The sequence below is a fragment of the Nanorana parkeri genome, unplaced genomic scaffold (genome assembly GCF_000935625.1).
Source record: "Nanorana parkeri isolate BGI_ZX_2015 unplaced genomic scaffold, ASM93562v1 scaffold633, whole genome shotgun sequence".
Taxonomy (NCBI): domain Eukaryota; kingdom Metazoa; phylum Chordata; class Amphibia; order Anura; family Dicroglossidae; genus Nanorana; species Nanorana parkeri.
The window spans coordinates 878,221-897,349 of record NW_017306901.1 but is presented as its reverse complement, the minus strand read 5'-3'; the positions used below and the strand labels follow the sequence as shown (position 1 = coordinate 897,349).

At 40.7% G+C, this 19,129-nt stretch overlaps 1 protein-coding gene across 2 annotated transcripts in view; it reads right to left on the bottom strand.

The window, feature by feature from the left end:
• Positions 1 to 1,374: 1,374 nt before the first annotated feature.
• The window catches only part of SH3PXD2B (SH3 and PX domains 2B), a 128,829-nt gene continuing 111,074 nt past the window's right edge, over positions 1,375 to 19,129 (bottom strand). Inside the window, exons 7-14 of one of the 2 annotated variants that reach the window (XM_018563117.1) lie at positions 16,114 to 16,248; positions 15,577 to 15,681; positions 13,204 to 13,287; positions 11,617 to 11,734; positions 8,618 to 8,817; positions 7,294 to 7,343; positions 5,367 to 5,492; positions 1,375 to 3,028 (exon numbers count right to left, since the gene is read on the bottom strand). In XM_018563117.1, coding sequence (XP_018418619.1) covers positions 1,517 to 3,028; positions 5,367 to 5,492; positions 7,294 to 7,343; positions 8,618 to 8,817; positions 11,617 to 11,734; positions 13,204 to 13,287; positions 15,577 to 15,681; positions 16,114 to 16,248 — 2,330 coding nt within the window. In that variant the 3' untranslated portion in view covers positions 1,375 to 1,516. The remainder of the gene's footprint in view (positions 3,029 to 5,366; positions 5,493 to 7,293; positions 7,344 to 8,617; positions 8,818 to 11,616; positions 11,735 to 13,203; positions 13,288 to 15,576; positions 15,682 to 16,113; positions 16,249 to 19,129) is intronic. The other variant, XM_018563118.1, reaches the window with a different exon arrangement.

The window sequence follows — 19,129 nt, the reverse complement described above, 5'->3', positions numbered from 1 at the left end:
CACAGTTCCAGAGCAAACAAAGACAATGGCTGGTCAAGGAGCACTGCTCCTGCACCAAAAGAGAAATAAAAATATCAGGTTGGAAAATGTCATAAATGCAATTTAAATATCTCAGAAAACATTTTATACATATAAAAAAAAAATTCCAACAAGTGTTTCAGCTGTTTGACAGAAATGTCCCCTGCAAGAGTCTGTTCTACTTATTTCATGTCATTAAATAATTCAAGGGAGGCAAAGCAAATAGCTATAGTTAGTCCTTTATTTCATAGTAAGGGCTCAAACCTTTTGCTAGGTATTAGGGATGGATATGTGATTTCTACTCTTTGCCTAGCCTCACTTTCCTACCAGACTGATTAGCCAATTTAGTAGCTGCATATGTATGTAGCTGTATCTGCTTAAAAGGGGTTGCAGTTTCCAACTGGGTGCTAAACAAGACACATTCCCTAAGGAAAATGGTCTATAAACTTCTAAAACTGTTATTTTACTGTTTTTAAATAACCAAATAGAACAATTCCAGATTGCGCATCAGCTACTGATATAGTTATATGAGCACAGTGATGCGAATGCACAGATGCAGGTGGTAAGCATACCCTATTCCTAGCATTGGTTGCCTTACCACACTCACGTTTCAGATGTGCTATTACACTGTCACATTTTTTTTTTTTTTTTTTAATTAGTCCTTTAAAAAAATGTTCTCTGATTATTTTGGAAATATGAAAAAATAGTGCATAAGGTTGAAAGGGAAAAACATATATTTGCAGCTTTGTTCACCTATTACTGTATATTGCTGCCCTCTATTGACCACAATATAATATTACCCATTGCCTATGACAGGTGATCATAAAAGCTATGTAAAAAGTTGAAAAGAAAAATATGAATTTGCCGTACAAAGGATGAAATAGTCGCTTCCAATGTTACAAAGCCATTTTGTTGGCCTTTTAGCACTTTAGGGATTTAATACAAGGTACTGAAGTACGTCTGAAAGCAAATGTATATTTATCAGAAAACATTTTAAGTATCATGTTGAGCTTTTCGTGTTATCGCTGCTCTGAACATGAAACAAAAACATAAAACAAAGTTTTAAACTGTACAGTCCTGCCAAGACCATGATGTCACTGTCAACAGTGGCTGAAGTGTGACTTGGCCAGGAATAATAATTCGTTTGGAGATGGCCAAATATGGAGAAGACGGGACAATTTGGCTTTGCTTACGCTACCTCTGCTAACAATTCCATAATCCAGGGGGGGGAGCAAGATTAGCAGTCATCTCCTCTATGGTGGAATCACAATACAGCCATTTACAGGTCAGTTCTACTGCCTATTAGCATCAGAGCATGCTGGGATTTGTAGTTCAGAGGCTGTTCACATAGCAAGCTGTTCTCTCGTTAAGCGAGATGTGAATCAAATTGGAATGTATTTTATTTTTTTTTAACAAAAAGTAAAAACTATAAATTAATGGACTAATTAAATAGGAGTGAAAGTAGGAGGCTAGTGAATTGTGTAAACTCAGCAAACCATTATGGCTTCTTTCTTAGATAATTGGAAGGTATCCAGCCCTCCCAAATCGGGCCTCCACTAAGAACCCTGCAGAACCACCAGCCACTAGAACTCTTCTCCTGAACCTCAAATACGGTTCCTTCTTTAAAGCTACTCGAATCATCATCTCCATCAAAATCAGCAATGGCCACATACTGAGAAGGCGGAGTACCAGATATAGGTTTTTCTTTTGTTTCTGATTTATCTGCTAGCTTTGGTGCTGGCATCTTGGGAACAAAGCTATTTTTCACTCTGGTATCATCACTACCTGATGAAGAAATGAGTGGCTTGGCTTTAGGAGGAACCATTATAGGTCGATTGGCCATATGAGCAATTGTAAAATCAGAATTTTCTTTTGGTTGTGTTGCCTTGCCTTCATTTGTTTCACTGGGCATTGAAACTTTCTTGGGAGGAGGTGGTCTTCTTGGTGGAATCGCAGGCCTCTGGGGTGGGTCTCTCGCAGCCTTTGGTTCAATGTCAGCAGTCCTCAGTGGTACTGGAAGTGCTTTAGAAGGGGGTTCACCAGGAATACTATTGTCCTGCTTGTACAGATGTTTTTGATCAGGTTTATCAAGGGGTCTGCCAGCAGCCCCTATACAGTTGTACACTGTAATATCGCTCACCACACTGCTTGCACAAGGCTCCTGCTCATTACCTTTATCTAATGATTTCCCAGAGGGTTTAAGTCTACTTCTCAAATTTGAAATGTCAACCTTCTCTTCTGAGTTGACCTCAGTTTTGCCTGTGGCAACTGGTTTGGGTCTGACCTGTGGTTTAGCTTTGACAAAAGGGTTTGGAGCCATTAATTCAGGTTTCTCTGCTGCTATCTCAGGCTTAGGTTTGTTGGCGACAGGCTTAAGCATTGGCTTTTTTAGCTCTTTGGGTGACACTTTGTGTCCACACTCAAGACCCATTTCATTTTTCAGCTGAAACATTTTGCTCTTATCATTTTTCATCTCTGGTTTTTTGACCTCTTTTAAAGAAACTTGCTTCTGAGGACTTGGTGCCATCATGCTGGTTAAAGGTTTTGGAGGGGGAGCCCGATGCTGTGGCATGCTTGGTCGCTCAGAAACATCTTCCGTTTTTAACATGGATTCACGTCTTGGAGGTAGGCTTGGCTTCTCCTCCCCATCATCCCCAGCTGCCTCATCATATACACTATTTAAAATGTGTTCTTTGCCATCAAAGAGAGAACTTTTTAAACTTTGATCTTTGTTCTTCCACTCCTTTGACCATTTTGGCATTGGATCTGTACCATTTTGTGGTGGTTCAGGCAGTGGCCTACATGGCCCAGATGCTTCTTCCACAGAGGTATTTTCTGTAGAAGCATTAGACAAGCACAGCTGGGCCATCTCGTTTGGTAAAGGAGCCAAAAAATTGGGCCTTGAGGCATTGGTAGTTTTCTTGTACTTGTCAATAAAAGTGGTAGGGGCCCAGCCCTCCTTATCATCAATCTGTATATACCACCAACCACTATGGTTCTTTTCGATAACCTAAAAGAAAATCCATAACAGGTTATTAAAGAAACTAGATCTAAAAGTCCTTCAAGAAAAGTATGCTTAATTCTAGTCATCAACACTCATCTGCAGTAACAATTGCTTATAAAACAGTTTCACAACCTGCAATACTGCATGCACATGTAAATATGGCTATCTGCATTGGGGGAACGAGGTTTACATGAGATACCTTAAGGTAGAACTGAAACCAAAACTATTTATTTACAGTGATACCAATGCCAATACTTGGCATTTTCATGAGAAGGGTTGCAGCACCAGGGTTGCAGAAGTTGCAGCTGGGACAATTCTCTGGCTCTCCACCACTGTCCTGAAATCATTAGTCTCTATTGTTTTAGAAAAACTGTCACATGACAACAAAAATGTATCCGTACTTGTAAGTACTTGGGCAAGTATCAGTACTTGCAAAAATGGTATCTGTGCATCCCTTATATATATTTATAAAAACAAAATCATACATTAAAACAGAGATGTACAAATCCCAGGAGCTCCGTGTGCTCCTTACAAATGACAGCTGCCTCCTAACCTTTGAATTTTTCTCTAGTCTTGGAGCTGGAAAAGTATCAGTACTTGTACCGAGTACAGTACTTGGTATCGGTGCATCCCTAAAAATTATTATTTGATCTCCTGTAGATTTTGTAAGTTTGCCCACTTTCAAAGAGATGTAAGGTCTATAATTTGTATCATAAGTGTATTTTAAATGATAGAGACAGAATATCAACCAAAAATCCAGAAAAAAACCACATGGTACAAATGTTATAAACTGAGTTGCAGTTGTAGTCATGAAGGGGTTAATCCTATAGAAAATGTATGGAGGGAGCTGAAACTTCAAGTTGCCAAGTGACAGCAAAGAAACCTTAAGGCTTTAGAGAAGATCTGTAAAGAAGAGTGGACCAAAATCCCTTCTGAGATGTGTGCAAACCTGGTAACCAACTTCAAGAAACATCTTACCTCTGTGTTTGCCTACAAGGGTTTCTCCACCAAGTACTAAGTCATGTTTTGCTTCGGGATCAAATACTTATTTTACACACTGCACTTCAACTCAATTTATAACATTTGTATTGTGTTTTTTCTGGATTTTTGGTTGATATTCTGTTTCCATCATTTAAAATACACCTATGATAAAATTATAGACCTTTCATTTCTTTGTAAGTGGGCAAACTTACAAAATCTGCAGGAGATCAAATAATTTCCCACACTGTATCTATTTTTTTTAGTTTCAGACAGAGTAAAGGAAGGCTATAACCCCTCAGCTATTTTAAATCTGTGTCCTGTATGAGATTTCACTTCACTTCCTGTCCAATAGCCAAAACAATCCTAGTGATCAGCAGGGTCACCATAACTAGTTTGGAAGATTTCCCATTTATTACTGTTCTGGTGGCAACCCAAAATGTGGGATTTTATTTTACTAATAATAATCAGGACCAATAGTGTCAATCTACCTAACGGTAACACAAAACAATTAACACCTGAAATGTGTTCGAATCCCTCTCAACTCTATCCAAAACTAAAAAAAGTTTTGGGTTCAGTTGCTCTTTAGCACAATTATAAAAATGAACCCCTGCTTTAGATACAGATTGAGGAGGGTACAGGAAAACTGTACTGAGAGAGATATGGAGGCTGCTAGTGCAGAGCTCCTTCTGAAAATTCTAGTACACTGGGGCTGCTATCTCTAGTTTCAATAGTTTCTGAATCACTGATCAAGTACAAGCATAAAAAAACTCTGGAAGTCAAAGTTCCTGATTTGCTCCGTAACTGTTCAGTTCGGTGACTTTACAGTATTAGAGCCAGGCATCTAGCACCTAGCATTCCAAAAAAAAAGTTTAGCACTGGAAGCCTACATAATTTTCAGTATAGGTTCCAATAAGAAAGATAACTCAGGTTCAAGGGAACTTTTTAATACAGCCGTTATGTGGCCCACCTAAGCTTTATATCCAGCTTTAGAGTCTGGTATGGCTACAATCCTGAAATCATCTATCTGATATTTATAGAGCGTATGAGACCTGCACAGCACAATAACATGCCCACTACAAAACTAAAAACACTTCCTGGGGTCAGGAAATGTAGCCTTGCATGTTGGATGGAAACCTCAGCTGTGATAGTAACTATTGCCGAGACTGCTTCCCTTTCAAAAGGCAAGAGCAGGTCTACAAAAGTTAAAAGGTAACTGGCTATGATTAAAGAGTGGGAGGGGGGAGTGATCAGCATCAATAAAAGCCAAGCTCAAATGACCGTCTACCTAGCAACTGTCTGGATCCCATTCTATTAGTATCTATCAAAACATACAGCTGAGCAATATGTAAAGTTAAAACCTCACCTCAACTTTCAGTCCAGCCTGGAAGCTGATTCCATCGGGTATGATGGTCTGGAAATCTGCAATGGTGTAATACTCTTCTTCAACATGTGGTGGAGTAGGAGGTTTTGGGAGATTTAGTCCCCGAGGCTGAGGAAACAAATTAGAGAAATATGTCAACATAATTTCAGTCTATTGTAATGGTAATACCAAAAAAGGAGAGACTTTTGGCCGGTGGACTGTCCCACCTCAAGAAATGTACTACTGGTCCATCACGCTAATGGGTGACCTCGCTAATAAACAGCAAGATAGCATATCTTCTTTACAGAACACCTCAGGTTACAGGGGTACCAGGGTGTTTTTACAAGAAATTGGAGGCAACGTGCAGGCAGCTGTCCCACACTTAATAGCACCATGATGAATGAACAATGGTCGGATTAAGCACATTACAACAAGATCAAAAACTTTCACATCTCCCATCATGTTCCTGGCCAATCAACATCTACCTTGACAAATTTGTGACTATGCTGGTTAGATTGAGGTGACAAAGTTACCCTATGGCTATAAATGGCAGTTTATGTTCCTGACACTCATTAGAACTAAGGAAGACACTTCGATGAGTGGTAAAAAGGTCTATAAAATAAAAAACTAAGAAGTCTAGCTGAATGTGAATAACTACTACATGCTTATACCATGGCAGACATGTGTTAATGATTATTATTATTAAAGTTCGCTTTGCAAAGAATACCAAATCATGTGCAAGGAACACTCCATTAGTAAATCCACTCCTACGAGTCTACCAACCCACCAAAAATGTGGCTTTTTTCACACAATGGGTCAGCAAGAAGGCAGTGTTACTGCAGTCACACAATGGGTCATCAAGAACGGAGTGTTACTGCAGTCGCTAATATACAAAGATTTTTATTGTATAAAATAATTACATTTGGAACATAAACATTACACTGATTACGCTGAATGTAGTTTTAAAGTGAGCACATGCTTTGCACTAAGTATAGCGATACTTTACACTGAATGTAGTTTTAAAGTGGATAAACCTTAGATAAACATGAACTAATATTTGACACCATGGACCATACATTCCTGCATGCACCTTTATTATGATCAGAGTTTTTTCTATACGGCCCTAAAGCTTCAACACCCCAACACACTCAGCAAGTAGAGGCCCATTGAGTTTGGAGTCAGAACTGGCCCCTAGCCCTTACATTGCAGATAGGCCAATAGACAGGTATATGCACAGCTTCGATTTCTGAGATCAGGTTAAGACCTACTTGCTAATTGGTTCCAGGCTCCTGGGCCTTAAATACACCTAAAAGGTAAGTGCACTAGTTTTGTTTTTTTCTATGCAATGCTGAGAAAAAAAACTAAACAAAGGAAAATGAAAAAAAGGAAAACGTGAACAAACAAAAAGTGTCTGCATTGTAACAGTAGCCCCCTTATGTAATACAGAGTAAGTGCCAAAATGAAAGATGGGTATTGCTGGTAATAAAGGCGGAGGAGCGCCTGCAGAGGGAGAGGAGCATGATGTAAGATATATGCCATAGAAACTTTGGGTAGTTATAGCATATCAGTACATAGCACATGTAATAAAACAGAGAGCGTATTAAAAAAGCTCACCACATGTTACAATGTGTACAATCTCATTGAGATCTACCAACAAGTACACAGTGCAAGAGCCTGTCCAATTGGATACAAATTGATTGAATAGGTAAGTAGGTCCTCATATTACATAGCTTTGGTAGATTTAAGGTTGATTGTGCAGAGATTGTATGGTCAGGTTGTAATGTGTATGATGAGCCTCGAGACTTTCTAGAACCCATAATGTCACACTGATATATCTTTTATACATACACAAAGGTCACATAAGCTTAAGAATTTCCAAACCAGAGCTGCAGAAGAAAGGTATGCAAGAGGCATACAGGAAGGTACTTACAATAGTAAGGTCCCGGCGAGGAGGGGGCCTCTGTCTCATTATAGGAGATTCTGCAGGAATAGGGAAAATTATTTACATAGACTTACTTCACATTCACTTAAAAAAAAAGAGCAGAGCAAGAGCATCTTACGTTAAAGGCAGCCAACAGGAAACGGCCGCAAAGAAGTGAACCTGTTGCTTTGCCCATGCAGAACCAAGCAATGGGTTCACTTTAACATTTTAAATGTAGCGCTGTGTATAGCATTTGAAAAAGGGTTCACTATAATGCCCCCTCCCCAGGAGCACATGCTCACATTTCGTTTGCTCTGTTCAGTCACCAGTAGAGAAGCCCTATGTAATATACAAGTCAATTCAATCAGATCTTATACAGAGGTAAAGACTGTCCCCTCCCCATGTGACAGTCCTGTGCCAATCACCAAGCACTGCTACATCAGAAGGGAAGTCGGCCTCCTTCAAATGTACCAGGTCCCCCCTATTGGGAGTACTTCATGCCTTCTACAGGTGTGAAGGAAAGGTGAGCATATGCTGCTGGGGAGGGGTGTGGGGGGGGGTTTATACGTTTAAAACAGCTGTATTGCCCTGCATAAGCAAAATACGTTTGCTTTCATGTTTTTGGAGATTTCTGTATTTCTCCAGAGAAAAGAACCCACACGTGACATTCCATCTCCCAGAGCCGATATATTTTCCCTGGAGCATTAAAAAAAAGCCAAAAGCCAAAAGATTAGGTATACTTTAAGAGGAACTCTGAGAATTGACAAAATGAACTGTTGCAGTGGGGCTATCCCCACACTGGAAGGGTTAACTGCTTGTTTATGACTAGGGGCCGGAATACAGAAGATACACTGTACTTAGCGGATCCTCAATCCTGCTACTCAATAAAGCTACTCAAACGCCACGTGCTTACAATACAATTATAAAAAAATAAATGATAAAAAGGTGGGAAAAAAAGTCATTTTCGGTTTCAGCCTGACAAATTCTGCTACGTTGCAGTGCCATTCATTTCAATGGCACCCCAAACGCACCTCCCACCTACAGTGCGATTGCCCACTCTGGAACGCACACTACCACAATGCCGTGCGTTTCAGTGAGGTCTGACTCCAAAAAATATGCATGGAGTTTTATTCTGAAGTAAACTTTATGTTTGTAACACTGCATTTCTGTATTTTATTTTAAATTGAGGATGGTATTTCATTTTTTTATGTGATTAATCGAAAAAATAAATCGGCCAACTAATCGATTAGGAAAATAATCATTCATTGCAGTCCTGAACAGAACATTAAAATGGCTGGCTCAAACCTGAGTAGAGCCAATTATCGTTTCTCACTTCTTTTAAAATCTGTGACATGAGCCTGACGCCCAGGAACATCCCTATCACGACTTGTGTAGCTTTGTTGCCTGGAGAGCCCATCCAGGTCTAAAGCACTTGAATTGGCACTGGATCCTGAAGCCAGTTTTTGAGCCAACAGGTCCCCACTAATCTTCGTCAGGTAGGAAGCTGGGGCCCAGCCCTCTGCACCTTTGTACCTAGAAAAGAGAAATAAAGTAATCATCTGCATCAACAAAACGGCAAAATCTTCAACTTGAACGTCGCTAAGTTTTTTATGAAAGCCCCCAAAATGTTTTGTTCACTGCCAACTAAATATTAAACGCACTTGTTTTCAGCACAAACTGACTGAAAGAGCCATCTGCCAGTCTATGGCTAGCCTAACCCACAATAACCAATCATTGCCACATCCTATAGTGAGATTGGGGTCGAAACTAGGAATCATGGTGCGCAGTGGGGGGAAACTCCAGGAAGGTATTACAGAGGCTGTAGGAGGATCAGAGATATGGCCATTAGAGAGGTGAGTATAATACATTGTGTATCAGAGGAAGCTGGCATTGCAAATGTTTTAAACACCTGACAGAGTCATTAAGTCAGACTGCTACAAGATGGATTTGTAATGTTTGTATTGTGCTTCGCTCATAATGGCTACATGGGATTCTACAATAGTATTTCCATCACTCTTTACATACCGGGTTTGAGCTGTACTAGGTACAAGCATAGGAAAAATAAACCCCATGGGAATGGACTTTTATGCCTAATGAACAGGCAAACAGTAGTTCTGTATTCACACAGTGCCTCCAAATAAAGGTGATATACTTGAATAGGAACACAAGAAAAATCTGCGTTTCAATCATTTATTCAACAAAAATATCAATAGTTGTAATGGTGGACTGTGGAAAACTGAAGTAAACCATTGGCTTCAAAAGCTGCCATTGCCCCCTGTAGCAGAAATGGATTCTTGTAGGCATTTTGTATAACTGCCCAGTCTCTGATATTGACTCAGTGACATTGTTGACCACTTCTCCATGCAGAATCCCTTCAGTTACAAGATTTTTGTGGGTTTCCTTGCATGAACTGCCCATTTCAAATCCCCCCCCCTTCCCCCCTACAAAATTTTAATGGGGATCAAATCCAGGCTTTGACTAGGGCCGTCCAAAACCATCTAATTCTTCTTTTTGAGCCAGTCTTTGATAGATTTGTTAGAGTGCTTCAGATCATTATCATGTTGAAAGACTAATTTTTGGTTCCGCTTCAACTATTGGACAGATGGCCTCACAATCTCATTAAAGCACACTTCGATATGTTGACTCAATGGCTGCGAGATGCCCAGGTTATAAAACAGTGAAGCAACCCCAAACCATAACATTTCCATCACGATGATTCACAGTTCTTAATAGGTTTTCTCACCTGAAATGCCCTGATGAAGGGACCCTCTGCGGCCCCTAAAAGTTGGCTATGTGATACATGTGACAATGTATTTAAATAAATGAACCGTCTACCGATTTACAAAAGAGACTATTCACTTAGCAAAGGTAATGTTCACTTAGTGAAGTCAATCAGCCAAATACATGCAAGCAAAAATCCTGTTTTTGTCTTTTAGAACTTCCTTTCCACATGATTGGGTAGTCACAGTGAACACATTTCCCAAGCTGGGTGAACTACTCTATTGCTTTTGTAAATCAACCTTTCTATATTTCATTTGCTGAACTTAAAGTCCATAAAGTAATATATGCACCACTGGGATGGGGTGTAGAGAGGCGGAGTGTTATTCATATTACATGCAAGGGGCACAGTAAAATCGAGTATTGTACATTGTTCTTTGAAAGAGCCTTTAAATAATGTAAAAAATAGCACAAAAAACATTGGGTAAGGGTTTGATACCCTTAAGCTGGCCATACACTATACGAATTTCGGGTGGTTCTTGATGAACTGGCCAAAATTCACTCTGCTTGGGTAATGTTGATGGAGGAATCTAATATTTTTTTCGTTCAGCCCACGGGCAGGGCCAGCTTAAGGGTCATGTCACTCTGGGGATTTTGATGCAGTGATCTATTTTTGTATTTAAATTTCTCGCTAAGAAAATCATAGTTATTTTCCATGGAGTTGCTAACTCGCTAATATTACAGCAATTTGTAGCTTAGTCTTCAGCCATTAACCACTTCAGTACCGACATGTTAAACCCCCTTTATTACCAGGTTATTTTTCAGTTTTCAATGCTGTGAAAGTTTGACAATTACTCTGTCACACAACATTGCATCAATGGCTCTGTATTCACCTCTGTGACTGGGCTACAAATTGCTGAAGGAGTGTGATTTGTAGCAGCAAACACTAAAATAATGATGTAGCGCAGGTATGACCTGTAGTTCTTGTGTGACAAATCGGCAGCTCCTAGAATGAATTTGTAGCTAGCTACAAATCGCTGTTAATAAGCTGGCAGTAGCGATTTGTGGTTGTTGATTACTGGTACAAATCCATGTGTGGCATGGCCCTAGGGAAAAACTATCATACTGTTACATAGTCACATAGTATTTGAGGTTGAATAAAGACATATGTCCATCGAGTCCAACCTAGTGTATGTATGTGTACGTATGTATAGGTCCCTGTGTGTTCTCATCCTTAAGAGTACTTGTACCCCTGTATATTACGGTCCCTGAGGAAATCGTCCAATCGACCCTGACTGATCTAACTAAGAAACCCCTTCGTCCTTTGTGGTGAAATTTTTTCTCCACCAATTTTAGGTGGTGGCCTCTTGTCCTTGTCAGGGAGTTAATTGTAAAGAGTTTGCTGCTAATTTTGCTATCCGCAGTCAACATTGTGTACATGAAAATAATGCCCCCCCTCAATCTCCTTACTTCCAATGAGAACATGTTTAAATTTAGTAGCCTGTTCTCATAGCTCAGGTCCTCCATCCCCTTTATGAGCTTGGTTGCCCTCCTCTGGACTCTTACTGTATGATACTGTATGACAGTAAACTTCCTCTGAATTGTAAATATTACCTTATTTTCCACCAGCCCTCTAAATTCTTCTGGATGACTTCAACAATGGCTCCTTTATCCAGCGTGATTTCATCTTGATCTCTTGCAATATATGGGTAGATTACACTGTATTTCTCATCTGTTAACAAAAGTGAAAGATGTAAATATATGTATACATACTTTCATATATATACATAATTTGTTATATAGTGCAATCCTGCTTGGTCTAATGCTAACCAACATTCATGTAAAGGGGTTCACTTTTTTCCTACACTCCTTTATTGTAAATTCAACAATAACATAATGCAAGAAATCAACACCCGGATTTAGGCCCCTTTCACATGGCCGGTCCACCTATCAGTTTTTCAGGTGGACCTCATCGGATGCCCAATGTAAGTCTATGGGCAGCCGTGTGTAAATGGATAAATGGACAGGCATCTGTTTACACTTGGTTACCCCCCACCTCCAGCCAGGACCATAAAAGCAGAGGGATCATTGATCCGTTCGCCGGACCGGATCGGGGGTAATCTGATGTAAATGGACACATGTCTGTTTACATCCGATTCCCCACAAACTGACATGGGGTCCCCTAATTGCAGTTTTTTCTGGGCGAGAAAACTGTATGGACCTGGATGTCACAGCAGTGACATCCGCTCTGTACCGCTCTGATCAGGAGAGGATCTGTGCACGGATCCTCTCCTGATCAGCCTCTGTGAAAGAGGCCTTAGGGACTTTGTTCTCAAACCAAGCAAACTAGCTAAAAGTCAAATCATCAAGCCAAGTAAAAGCTCCGCTCAGCTTTAGTAACTGGATATCAGGTAAACAAATAAAATAAGAACTCTGGGCAGAATACAAACTAACCCTTGCAGTGGGGCTACCCTCAGAGAACCTCAATCCTGACTGGCTATTGGACCGGTACCCGGAAGCCTCTCTCCCCTTTGCTCCAGCAGTCTAAGGATCAGGGAGTCATCACATCTAATACAGTATATCAGGCGCAAGGGCGTCGAGGGCGAAGGAGAAGAGAGGCTGAGGGGACAGGTCAAGCAGCCAGATGAGACCGCGGTTCAGGTGAGTATATCTTTTTTATTTTACACCCTAGACCAAAACAAGCATTCAACCTTTGCAGTGCCAGGGTAGCCCCACTGAAAGGGTTACATTTTATACTGCCCATAGTTCTTATTTAACCTATTAACCCGACATCTCGTTACTCTTTAAGCTGAGCTTTTACTTAGCTTAAAATGTATGATGATCAGAGCTGTCCTTCACAGAGTTCTTCTTTAATACTCACCACTGCACTTTACTACACAATTATTTTTTCCATAAAATCACACAGGATGAACGGACAAGCAGCTGCTGCAGAACAAATCTCTTTTGCTTTGCACTACATTTCTTGAGATAAATTACAAACCGCAATCCAAAATACCAATGGTGTGTCAAAACAAATCACATTTCAAATAACTCACTGAATTAAGTTCACCATAAGGTTCATGCCTCGGGCATGCAGATAAACATTCCGTGCAAGACATGCAGACGTCAATGGTCAGAGCACATGCACACAGCATCACATAGAAACAGTAAACACAGACAATAAAACAAGCCTCTCTGCACCTGGACCCCATCCACTGGTGTACAAATCCCCAAGAGTCCGTCGGCGGCCCACGTGCCTAGGCAAGGACCAGTATCGCCATGGGGCTGGGAGCATGTTGGAAAGTAGGAAGTGACAAAAAAGGAAATGAGATGTCATGTTTTTCCCCAACAATCCTCTCTTTATGGGATACATTTAGGAATCCAGTTTGTGGGTATTACAACATTCTAACATGTATGTGAAATGACGACATATTAAATAGAATATAAAGTATATCCTTACATGTGGTCATAAGTCACACCCTAAATTTAATCCTGCAGGATCACACCTGTATACTGCCAGTCACTGCGATAGTGGGCCATAATGGAAGCCAATACTTTGTGGACACATGCCATCAACCTTTTATGAGCTTTTCCGATATCTCTTTCCTAAACCTTGGGCAGTTGCTGCCCCAATGCAAGCTCTAAAAGTCTTCCATAAGATTTTGGAGTGAGTTTGTGCTATTGTGTCTCAGCTTTCCAAAAGTGCATTTGTTATATCAGGTAATGGAGTTGGGATGAGAAGATTTGACACAATTAGCATTCCAATTTCTTCTAAAAGATGTTCAACAGAATTAAAGGAGAACTATGAGGCGAGTGATTTTCACTCAGCCTCATAACCTGAGCCGACCTGTGACAATGAGACTGTCACAGGTCGACTCAGTAGATCGGGAAGTGAGCGAACACATACCGTCGCTCGCTCACTTCTCGATCTATCCGTGCAGAAAGCCGTGACTGTCACTCACGGCTCCCTGCAGGGATTCCCCCCTCCTCTGTCTGATCCTCCAGCACTGACTGGTGGAACGGGCGGGGGAGGGGGCGGGTACAGCTGGCTCTGCCTCTAGATAGGTAGACAGAATTTTCGGGATCTGTTCTGGCTGCGGCGTCTCAGTATACCGCGAGCTGTAGCTGAAGGCATCACGAGTACTCAACAAAATACTCGGCATCAGCACCGATATTAGTATCGGTATCTGTGTTTCCCTAGTCTAAAGTAACATATAAATATTTACCCGAACCTCCGACCAGGCTGGATGCTAGACCATTCTTTGAAGCCTCTATTCCCCCTCACTATGGCAGTCAAAGAACCCATGAGTCATCATACCTCACACAGTGTTTAGGTCGTTAGAACACCAATGGACATTGCATCACCAGAGCAGAGAGGCTGCAGGGAATGGTCTAACAGTCAGCCGGGATCGTGGTTCGGGTGAGTATAACTCAGGTATTTTAGCTCCCTAGACCCAAATAAGCACTTAACCCTTGCAGTACGGGGGTAGCCCCACTGCAAAGGTTACATTTTCTTCTGCTCGCAGTTCTTTAAGGACAAGGCTCTGTGAAGGCCACTTTTGATCATATAGTGCATATATAGTTGTTAGCCTAAAGCACATCTAGATGTGAGGAACTTATGTAACATTTGTAATAACCTGCTTCCTCACTGAAAAACAAAAACACTCCATGTTACTGGTACGTATATAAGAGGGTTGCAGCAATGCCATTTGGGATTAGTGTTGTGTGCATTGCGGGCCCAATGATCAATTAGGAAGAGCTTTTAGTTACAGAGCAGTGTGCTGACTACAACTTAAGCCTCTATTTTTTACTATTAAAAAAGTCCTACTAATATCAACAATGTAACAGTATGTAGACAAGTCACACAGGTCTATGCCCTAAGCAGGCTTAAAAAAAGCCCATACCATAGTCTTACACACACAAACAGGTTCTAAGACTATTTTTTTTCTAACCAATAGCTAAACTCCTCACAAACATGGCTAACATACTAAATTCATTCATTATCACATGCCTAGAAGCATGGGGATATGGACTGTAGGGGGTTCTAGTAGTTCATAGGCAGCCGATATAAATGTTTTACTATTTATTTATATTGCTACTGCAACCTACAGTAAGCGATATTACTTGTAGAAAAGTTTAGAAACATGATCACTATCATCCAACGGTTTTGACTTTATGCTTTCCCAGTGTGCTGAAGAAAAAACCTACTAGCCGGCAACTCACAATATATACTTGTGCTTCAATGTCCCCGTTGCAAAGTAGACCATCATGGATTTTTATTAAACAAATTACAAACCATACAACACATAAACACACACAGTACGTGAAGTAGTAAGACACTTAATTAAATGTATAACACATGACAGAAATAGATATAAACATACAAAGCTGTGATGGAAAAGACTGTTTAGTTTTTTAGTGAAAGATATATAATCACTGGTATGTTCATATGCGATAACTAATTAAAGATATTAGCATGAAATGGATGTGTTCCTGGCTTTAACATTTACATGCTCTACTTTTTTCTCTGTGGTATGAATTAGCTGGAATGGAACAATGAAGGGGTCATCTTACCCTCTCCAGGCTGAATGGTGAAGTCATCTTGTCCCCCATCTTGAGCCTCTAGGCAAGTTGCAGGTACCCAGCCCTGCTCATCTGCAGTGCTAACAAACCACCAGCCTAAAACCAACCAATAGTAACATGTTTATGCTTTGCCATGAGCAACAAAAAAATCTTCATTTAACCAACTACATGATGCAGACTCCCGAAACCTAATGTATATATATATATATATATATATGTACACATACGACAGCAGTTAGATATATATACTTTTCTTGAACAGTATACATATCCAAGTGCTGTGAGATGTACACTGCTAGAGAGGGGAGCAAGGTTTATCTTGTTCAAAGCCTCTGGTTAAAGTATATCTATATTCACGGCCATTGATTTATCCTTTTAAACTATTGCCAAATACGGAACATGTAAGATGTAGGTTTAACCTGGTTTACCATATCTCATTTTGATTATGCATCTTCCCCATCAAATGGCAACAAGTCCACTTTTCACCTAAAATGTTTAAAGAAAGGAAGGAAGAAACTTCTGTTTTACCAGATTCATTTTTCTCAATGATATCCACCACTTGTCCAACTCCAAGGCTGATTTCTGAGCTCTCTTGTTTGTCATACGGTGCCGCCACCACATACTGGTCAAGAACCAAATGATCAGCTGATGTAGAGTCTGCACCTGCATCAAAAAAACAAATAAGTAAATGTAAGTTGAACAATTTTAATTAGATGGTAAGGTGATGGAATGATCTTACATAAAATCCAGAGGTGATAAAGAAAAGAAGAAAAAAGATTATCTTCATTGTGATACAATACATATGCAGGTCTGGAACACATAAAACAGCTCACAATGGGGGAAGAATCAATAAACCATTTGCAGCACTTCTCTGGCATTATATTTGCATTAGAAAGTCCTGCAGCAAATTAGTGCAACTTTTTTTTTTGCCATTTCCATGCTACAAATTCTGGTTACGTGCAACCCTTTTACACTCTGGTGCAATAGTTGTGACAAATTCAATAAGAAAAACCTCCATATCTGTGATAAGAAAAGTGGAGAAAAACAAAACCTTGTCCAAGTTGGAGTAAATGTGTTGCACATGTAAATACTGTGTCACAGACCAAATTCTGTCTTGGGCAATTCTGCAAAAGATTCATATACACCTTACCAACAGTTACGTGAATTTGTCACAAGTTTGCACCATTTGCTGCACAGACTGGAGATCTCTATTGATTGTCTGTGTGATGAAATCTGTGTCATTTTAGTCAACAGCAGTAATGTGGTGTAAAGAAGACAGATGACAGCAAATGCCATTAACTAACAGATTCCATTGTGCATTTTGTACACATTTTCACATGTATTCACCCTCAGTGTGGAATAAGGCCATAGGGTTAACGTTTCAGTATAGTGCAGTAAGAACAATCCCTGCATTTCATAAAGAGTGCCTACTACAAATGCCAGTGCTTGCGCCAGATTCATGTACCTGTTAGAAACAGGTACATGAATTTGGTGTAAGTACCATCTTTTGTGGTGTGGAGGTACACTATGGCGTGAGCTTAGCTTTACTCAGCTCACCTCCTGGCAACTACACCTTTCACACAGGCCATGCTGCGGCCAAGGACTTTTGCTGTGGGTCAGCGGAGCATGATAGGGATCTCAGAGACTAGGTCCCCATCAGGTCAGCCTTCCTTGTGATTGACAGCAAGCAGTGGGCAAATTTCATAACCAATAGCAAGCCTATTGCTGCCAATCACAAGGGATGCTGAAGTGTTGGGGAAACTAGTCCCTCAGAATTCTTATCAGGGTCCACCCACTGTCGTCATCATTGACTCCGACTCATCCCCAGCCCCATTCAGCTGCCGGCAGGGAATTTCTCCAGCCGACAGCTGTATGAAAACAAAAGGGGCAGGAGATGCTGGCTGAAATCATTACCCAAATACAGACAAGGTAATGATGTCAGTCAGCATCCCCGGCCCTTTGTTTACATTCAGCTGCCGACTGGGGAATCTCCCAACTGGCAGCTGATTGGTGCCAGGGATGCATCATTGGTTGCTAGGAGGCCAGTAGCCTGCCAATCTGCCTGAATCTGTTGTCTTGGTAAAGCTACCATTACTTACAACAGGTCTTTTTAAAATATGGCGCATGACCTTTTAAAGATGCATAATGCCCCGGAAAGTTATTACATTTATTAAAAACCTTTATTGAACTCTTTACATGTGTAGCATCGGTAGCAAATCATATGACCAATGGGAGCCAAACCTTTTTTTTTACATTTTGGACTGGGAAAGTTAGAAGCTCTGTTGGGTTTTTATTGCTCTTTAGTTATACTTTAAACATATCTTAAATATTCAAGAGTATATTCGACCATCACAAACATGAAAACAGATACTAACATAACATTGTATTACCGCAACAATATAGATATGACTGCTCTCATTGGCTAAAATAAGACAATACTATAAAGCAGTAAAGAAACATAAAAGGCAGACAAACACCTCATAAGGGTAATTCATTCTTAATCTGTTACCAGCCATTGAATTTCCATAGCTATGTAGTTATGTTCAGACACAGCTAGAGGGCACCAGATCACAAGAAGTGCTATAGTTCTATTTCCCTGAAGATCGATGCACAGTAGTTTTAGTATGCACTAACATACATTTTTGCCACAGATAACATCTGAATGACTGATGTAGCAAAAACCCAACGTAACGAATAATAATAAATGTTAATTTAGGTTATTAAAATGTCCTTTGTATTCTATGGCAGCAAGCCATGGTTTTCTGCAAGGGTTCATGTTGAGTTGCCAAAAATCCAGAGCTTTGTTCAGGTTGACTTCGTCCCATAGTTCATGTGTATCAATGAGTATTACGATGCAAACACTGCTAGGGCTGCAACAACTACTCGTTAAAATCGATTAGCTGATTGTTTGATCAGTTGGATCCGCAGCTGCCGTAGCTCCGCTCCCCTTCCCGCTGGTGCTGGCTGCAGCGGTCTGTGTCGCTTTCAACCCCAGCTGCTCTCTCGGCAGAGGGGACAAAGACTGCTGCAGCCGGCACTAGCAGGGAGGAGAGACTGCTGTGCCTCTGCATTACCCTGCTGGTGCCCCCCCATTCCTTCTCTGCTCCCCCTGTGCCTCCTCTTCTGCCAGCAGTAGAAAGCCGGCGTCAAAACTCCCTTCAGTGGCTGGGAGCAATATCCAGCCTGCTATTGGTTTTTTTAAACTGCAATAGCCAAAAGCAGGCTGGCTATTGCACCCATCCACTGCCTGCAGTCAATCAGCAGAGGAGGACCTGAAGGAGAACTTTCTACTTCAGTTCCCTCCCCTGCTGAATGACAGCAGGCAAAGGGCGGGTGCAATAGCCAGCCTGATATTTTTGGACCCCCTAATATCACCTAATGTCACATAGGGGGCTTGTGATGTAAAAGTTAAATTAAATGAAATTAAAAATACCCCCCAAAAATGTTAAGTCCCCCAACCCTGCGAACGCGCGTATATTAATGTAAAAACAATGATTGTGCTACACATGTCAGGTATCATTGCTTTCACTGGAATCAGAGCAAT